The 7,784-nt window shown below is 37.8% G+C and overlaps 1 protein-coding gene and 1 long non-coding RNA gene across 9 annotated transcripts in view; one reads left to right on the forward strand and one right to left on the reverse strand.

The window, feature by feature from the left end:
• LOC126493002 (uncharacterized) overlaps positions 1-7,784 on the forward strand; it is a 236,485-nt gene that overhangs the window by 180,484 nt on the left and 48,217 nt on the right. The window lies entirely within an intron of this gene.
• Positions 1-7,784, reverse strand: part of LOC126492995 (cytochrome P450 3A6-like) — a 223,526-nt gene that overhangs the window by 78,969 nt on the left and 136,773 nt on the right. For 6 of the 8 annotated variants that reach the window (XM_050129716.1, XM_050129710.1, XM_050129711.1 and 3 more), the window contains 2 exons: positions 3,776-3,903; positions 2,801-2,867 (listed from right to left, as the gene is read on the reverse strand). The exons of the other annotated variants lie outside the window; for them this stretch is intronic. In XM_050129716.1, coding sequence (XP_049985673.1) covers positions 2,801-2,867; positions 3,776-3,903 — 195 coding nt within the window. The remainder of the gene's footprint in view (positions 1-2,800; positions 2,868-3,775; positions 3,904-7,784) is intronic. 8 annotated transcript variants of the gene reach the window in all.

The following is a 7,784-nucleotide window of genomic DNA, read 5'->3' on the forward strand; positions in this document are numbered from 1 at the left end:
AGATAGATAGATAGATGATAGATAGATAGATAGATAGATAGATAGATAGATAGATAGATAGAAAGATAGAAAGAAGAAAGGAAGGAAAAAAGGAAGGAAGGAAGGAAGGAAGGAAGGAAGGAAGGAAGGAAGGAAGGAAGGAAGGAAAGACCATAGCTGAGTTGTCCCTTTTGATAGTTGCTGGTGTGTGGGCTCCAGACATTACTGTCTATGACCCTTATTCTTTGTCACCTTTCAGAACTGATTGTAAGACTTTATTGCTGAAGACACTACATATTTAAGTCACAGACATGAAGAAATCACGCTGTTACTGAATCTGGAAGTTTTATCCCTGCTGAGCAACTTTCACAGTGAAGCATGCTTCTATGCACTCTGCCAGGGAAGGGGACGTAATCAATACTGTTGCCTAGCTGTAAACCTTGTGAGCAACAGTAATAACTAGCCTGCTTGGTAATGACATTTGGAATGATAGTAACACAATGTTGGGAAAGAACGCAAGCCTACTATTGGCAACTAGGACAAAGGTATAAGGCAGAGCGGGTCATAGGTCCTATGGAAGAGTCTAACAGTGTAATGACTCAGTAGTAAACTGTTTCCTAGTTTTTTTTTTTATCTTTTTCCTTCTATGTCAGTGCATCTCTTAGCCTTCATCATTGAAACTTATTTTTTTAAAATAAGTGACAATACAGAGATCCTGGACTGGTCAACATGCAAAGAATAAGAGACCGTGTGGTGCTTAGTTCTTAATGGGACATCTACATTATATACCTTTTAGCTCCATGACTCAGAGTTTATCCTTGAATAAAAAAATGATTGTCAGAGCCAGAAGTGGTGGATTTCTGCAGGATGAGTGCTTGCTGGAGAAGGCAGAGTCCTCGCACAGATGAACTCACAGGAGGTGGGATGCATCCAAGGTACTTGTATTACATCAAGCTAGCCAAAATCCTAATGTGGGTTGGAGAGAGTTTATGATGTCCCACATGTAAAATGAGGAGCTTTTGGTATTTGATGACTGCAAAGAAATGTAGAGACATCCCTTTTAAGAAATGGGGATCTGGGATTCTATTCACACTGCCATACATGGTCATATACTCATCATGTGCAGGCAGCACCAAGGACTCAGTAGGTTTTTTTTTAAGACAGGATATAAACATGGAGGGAAAGTGGTGGTGGGGGGATTCAGGAGAAGTAGAAGATGAGGAAATTTGGGTAGACTTGACCACAATACATTGATTTTTGTTTTAAATTCTATACAATAGCTATTTAAAGAACATCAATGTTTTCAAAGGCACGCAAATTGCTGATTGTCACCATAATTGAATAGGATGTTCACATCTTATATTAATCAAAATATATAGAATATAATGGACAAGAATTAAATGTTATGACAACTACAAAGTCTATAACAATAGTATGTTAATGCCTACCAATCAATTATAATGTATCTACCAATAGAGTGGGGATACTGATTGCTGGGGAATGTATTTGATTCTAGGCTGGTCAGTATTGAGGAAATATTACGTTCTCATCAATGGGACTTTGAACCAAAATTTTTCTAAAAATAGTCTTTTTTTTTTACAAGTAGTGTTTTACAAAGAAAGATCTAGAAGTACATGAGAGGAACAAATTCACTAATCTCAGAGAACACAAAGCATGTTGCAAACTATGATTTAAAAAGATAGAATTTGCAAACATGTAAAATTTTATTAGTGAGGAAAAAGTTAGAGACTATACTAGAAGTTAACTGGTATGTAAGAAATACTCTTTGAATTGTACACTGATTTTTAAATGCAGAATAAGTGACAAAATTAGATAATTGTAATATTCTAAACATTGCAATACTAACATATTAGTAAAAATTATTCTAAAATACTCATGTCAGTGACAATACGTAAAAGGATGAAGAGGAAATAATTCACTCACAATGAATTATTTGTAGTAGATCATTTTGAAAATTAAAATACATTTCCTTAGTGCCTTAAGCTAGTGAACACATCTACCGTATGAAACGCAGTAAATATTTATGTGTGGCTACTGCCCCTCCTTCTTATATCCTATGGAAGTAGATTTACAGGCCGAGGTTCTGATTCACTGGCTCTGAAGGAGGCTGAGAATTAGCATTTGACTGATGCAGGTGACCCACACATCACTGGATGCACTGAAAGCATGAAAGTCATGTTTACAGATGACATTAAGATTTCTGTAACTTTAATACAATTTAATCATATCATTTTTACCCTTTTCTGATATCACTCTTATTCTTCCTATGCTATATTCCCACTCATTCCCAAATTCATGGCTCCTCTTCATTAACCGTTATTGTTACACACATGCAAATGAATAATCATATAAATATAGTCTGATGAGTCTTCTTAGTGTTGCCTACATATTTTAGGGCTAGGGCCAGTGACTTGATATTAGATAGCCAATAAGGGTGCTCATTCCTGAGGAAGACTTATTTCTGCAGCTCTTCATCTAAGGGTGGTTCCTGATGCGATTTCTCTCACCTATGTAAGAATGTCTATTGTTTCTGGAACTATTCAGGTCTTAAGTAGCCATGTTGATGAAATATCATGATTGTAGTTTCCCTGTCATTGATAGAAGGCGCAATAATCCTCAGAGTTTGAGCATTCTTATACTGTGTGCTTTTAGATAATTCCTCTAACTGTTGCCCATAGCAAACATATCTCTTTTTGCAATTGAGCTGGAAACCTTCTCTGCTTAAATGACTCCCTTATATTTCAAGAACAAGCCTCACCCTCTGTGCTTTTCTTTTAGATCCCAAGTTATTTTTAGTTACCTTTATGACACTCCACATTTTTGGAATTCTGGGAGTTCAACATCAGCTGAAGAAAGTCCACTCGGTTCTGAAAACAGACACAATTTTCAAGGGCATAAGTTGTAATGTGAAGTAAAAAATGAGTATGGAATGAAGACCTTAAACTCTTATGAGGATATGGCCTAATTACAGTCAGACTATGTCTAAGTTTTCCTAAATCACTAGTGACACAAAAACTCATCCACAGATTTTGGAGAACAAAGAATCTATCAAGGTCTAGTATAATGCTAGCATGTCCAACACCCGTTCTTATGGCTTTTCCTCATTCTGAGTATCTGCATCTGCTAAGGACAGACCCTTACTGAATGATTATCAGTTTCCTATACTGCCATAGATAATTGTGTAGAAATAAATTTCGCAATCAATCTGTTGTTACTTGACATATTCTTAATCAATATCCCATACTCATCAACTACTGTTTCTGGAGCTCATTTTTTTGTTTTATGTGATCACCTACAAATGTTCCAAATCCCAGAATGCTCAACAAAATGAAGTAACCTTAGGAAAGATACTAATTCCCTGAGATTCTTCTGACATCATCTTTCTGCCATCATTCTTAGGCTATCATATAGGAAATATTAGTTAAAGCTGGATTACTCCAGTAACATGCTCAGTGCTCAAAGACATACCCCAAGCTTAAAGCAAGCCACAAATCACATTAAACAGACTAAATTTATCAAAAATCCAGACTCTAAGAGAGACATACATAGATCTAATCTACTTGGGAAGTAGAAAAAGACAAGAACTCCTGAGTAAATTGGGAGCACAGGGACCTTGGGAGAGGGCTGAAGGGGAGGGGAGTGGCAGGGAGGGAAACAGAGAAAAATGTAGAGCTTAATAAGAATCAATAAAATATCCTATTAGAACCTTGTCAGGGGAATGTGTGACATGTTATAGCAATACTTCAAAATTGAAATAAATTTTGTTATATTTTACCTCTTGGTTATTTTCAAGTCGATCTTTTTTGGTCTTTTCTACAAAAATCTTTAAAAATGTCATAGCTTCACTTGAAAATATGAAGATATTTAATTTTTCATATATTTTCTTAAGGAATGGAAAGAGTACTATAGATAAAAGAAAAAGACATGATTAAAATGAAAATTTTATTTAGTGACAGTTATTTTATTCACTAATGACAAAAATTCAATAATTTAGGTAAAAAACAACAAAAATGAAAACATATTGGTAGAAATGATTAGAATTATAAAATATAGAATGCCTACTATACCCCAAAATCTTTAAGTTACAAATAAAAACACACCTAGAAAGAAAAGTTCTGCTTCAGAAAGATTTTGTGTGGAATTCTATGAAATAGTTAACAGAAAATTCTAACCAATACTTCATATGCATTTTCAAAACTTAAAAAACTTGAGAGCATGCAAAATTTTAGTCTGGAAGCTAGTATTTCCTTGCTACTAAAATCAGAATATATCCTGGATAGGAATCCTGTATGGATATGTGATTTGCAAGTACTATCAGAAACTTTATCAAGAAATCACTCACCAACTGAATTCAGAAACATGAAATGAATCCTGGTCCATTATCATATATGTGATACCCAAGGAGGTACAAGACAGAATAAAGTCAAATCACACAAACAGCCAGAGACAGAGTATTATGATAAATTTTTAGGTAAAACTCAACATTCTTCCCTGCTTAACATTCTTACAAAAAATAGAAAGAGATGTAACTCGCTTTTGTTGATGAAAACTTTCTATGGAAACTAAGAGCTAACACAGAAATTGAATGAATAAATCTTTCCCATCATGTTCAGAGAAGAGGCAATGATAGCTTGCTATCTTCTCACCTCTATTCAGCAACTAAAACCAAAAAGCAGGTTTATATGTTGATGTGGAATTCCCCTTTTTATGTTGTGAATATCATTGGCTAATAAAGGAGTTACTTTGGCCTATAACAGAGCATTGCGTTAGGGGAACAGAGCTAGGTGGAGAAAATTAAACTGAATGCTGGGAGAAAGGAGGCAAAGTCAGAGAGATGCAATGTAGCCCTGCCAGAGACAGACACTGGAAACATTAGTTGGTAAGCCACAGCCATGTGGCAATACACAGATTAATGGAGATGGGTTAAATTAATATGTAAGAGTTAGCCAATAAGAAGTTAGAGCTAATGGTCCAAACAGTGATTTAATTAATACAGTTTCTCTGTGATTATATTGGGCTAAGCAGGCAGGAACCAACAAGTAGCTCTCTCCTTACAACAATATGTCTTTGCTTGTACAACATTGATATGCAAAAATACACAGGAATACAAAGTTATAATCACATGCAGTTGCACATCCATGATTACAACTCATTGGGGACTGAGGCAGAGACTCACACAATTTGAGAGTAGATTTAATTATTAGAATTAGTGTAAAAATTTTAGAAATTACAATTTTAGTGGTGGTATACATAGCCTTTTACATGCTACCCAAGAGTCATATCATGAAACTACCTCCAGCATTTGGTATTGAACTAAAATCTTGATTTTAGAGCAGACAGGTCTCTTGAATATATAATAAGAATATATAATAAGAATATAATTCTTATTATAATCCTTCTATCTCTATTGTATTACTGCTGGCATTAAAACTTCACCAAAACACTCAACATAATCATTTACTTTTATTTAATGCACTCATGTCTAAAGCAACAAATACATACAACATGAGATTAGCAAGAAAATAACATTTACAAAATCATGCTGTTTGGGCACTGGGACCAGGTAGTGAGTGCAACCAGTAGGGCGGGAGTTCATTTGTTTCAATAGCCAGCCTGCAGCAAGGTAGGCCTTTTGTATGCCAGCTACTTGGCCAGCAAGGAGACCTGATCTCAATACCAGAAGATCCATCAGTGGGGTGAGTGAGTTCCTGAACCACGGCAGCAGCCCGGGAGATGGAGCACAGACATTCCTCAACCTCCTATATTTCCTGGTCTTCCCGCAGGGGCTATTCTCCCTGGCTACTGCCTCTCTCTTCCTACCCCACCCAGCTTGCATCCAGAAAACCCCTCCCTTTTCCCTCCCCTCTTTGGGCCCATAACATCCCCTAGCTCAGCCTGTTTGGGCGCTGGGACGAGGTAGTGAGTATAACCGGGTGGGCAGGAGTTCCTTTGTTCCAATAGCCTGCCTACAGTAAGGTAGACCTTTTGTCTGTGAGCTCCCTGGCCAGCAAGGAGACCTGATCCTGTAAAAGAAGATCCATAGGGGAGCATTCAGAGGAAGATATGAGCAGGCACCAATGCAAGAATTCCTCCAACAATCTGAAAAACAACATGAAATCACCAGAACCCAGGAAATTTAAAACAGGAGGACTTAAACACCTTAATCAAGAAGAAGTAGAAAAAATTGACTTTATGAAAGTGATAGAGGCCCTTAAACAGGAGGTGAAAAACTCCCTTAAAGAAATCGATGAGAAGATACAAAAAGTTTGAAGAATTGAGTAAATCCATAAATGATATCCTAGGAAACCAAGGAAAAACAATCAAACAGATAATGGAAACAGTTCAAGACTAGAAAACTGAAATGGAGGCAAGGAAGAAAACACAAACCATGGGCCGGCTGGATATGGAAAATCTAGGTAAATGAATAGAGACTACAGAAACAAGAATAACTAACAGAATACAAGAGATAGAAGAAGGAATCTCAGATTCTGAAGATACCATAGAGAAAATAAACGCACTGATCATAGAAAACAGAAAATGCAACAAACTCTCATCTCAAAACATTCAGGAAATCTGGGACACAATAAAAAGGCCAAACCTAAGAATAATAGGGATACAAGAAGGAGAAGGAATACAGCTCAAAGGTCCAGAAAATATATTTAATAAAATTATAGAAGAAAACTTTCCCAACCTAAAGAAAGATATTCCAATGAAGATTCAAGAAGCATACAGAACACCGAATAGACTGGATCAAAAAAAATCCCCTTGCCATATAATAATCAAAACACAAAACATATAGAATAAAGAAAATTAAGAGCTGCAAAGGAAAATGGTAAAGTAACTTATAAAGGTAAACCTATCAGACTTACACCTCACTTCTCTATGGAAACCATGAAAGCCAGAAGGTCCTGGATAGATGTACTGCAGAAACTAAGAGACCATGGATGCAAGCCCAGACTACTATACCCAGCCAAGCTTTCGTTCACTATAAATGGAGTAAACAAATTTTTCCAGGATGGGGAGCTTGGGAAAAGGGGATGGTTGGGATATAGGAAGGGTGGATACGGGAGCAGAGAAATATATATCCTAATAAAGGGAGCCATCTTAGGGTTGGCAAGAGACTTGACTCTAGAGGGGCTCACAGGTGTCCAGGGAGATGTCCCCAAATAGTACCTTGGGCAACTGAGGAGAGGGAACCTGAAATGACCCTATCTTATAGCTATACTGATGAATATCTTGCATATCACCCTAGAACCCTCATCTGGTGATGGATGGAGATAGAGACAGAGACCCAAATTGGAGCACTGGACCAAGCTCCTAAGGTCCAAATGAGGAGCAGATGGAGGGAGAACTTGAGCAAGGAAGTCATGACCACGAGGGGTGCACCCACCCACTGTGACAGTGGAACTGATCTATTGGGAGCTCACCAAGGCCAGCTGGACTGGGACTGAATAAGCATAGGATGAAACTGGACTCTCTACACATGGCAGACAACGAAGGCTGATGAGATGCCAAGGACAATGGCACTAGGTTTCGATCCTAATACATGAACTGGCTTTGTGGGAGCCTAGCCTGTTTGGATGCTCACCTTCCTGGACCTGGATAGAAGTGGGAGGACCTTGGACTTGCTGCAGGGCAGGGAATCTGGACTGCTCTTCAGTCTCGAGAGGGAAGGAGAATGGACTTGGGGCAGGGGGAGATGAGTGGGGAATGGGGGAGAAGAGTGGGGGGAGGGGCGATGTGTGGGAAGAGGGGGAGGGAAATAAGAAACGGGGAGGAGGCAG

The sequence above is a fragment of the Alexandromys fortis genome, unplaced genomic scaffold (assembly GCF_014885135.2).
Source record: "Alexandromys fortis isolate MF-2015 unplaced genomic scaffold, M_Fortis_MF-2015_v1.1 scaffold_306, whole genome shotgun sequence".
NCBI classification, from domain to species: domain Eukaryota; kingdom Metazoa; phylum Chordata; class Mammalia; order Rodentia; family Cricetidae; genus Alexandromys; species Alexandromys fortis.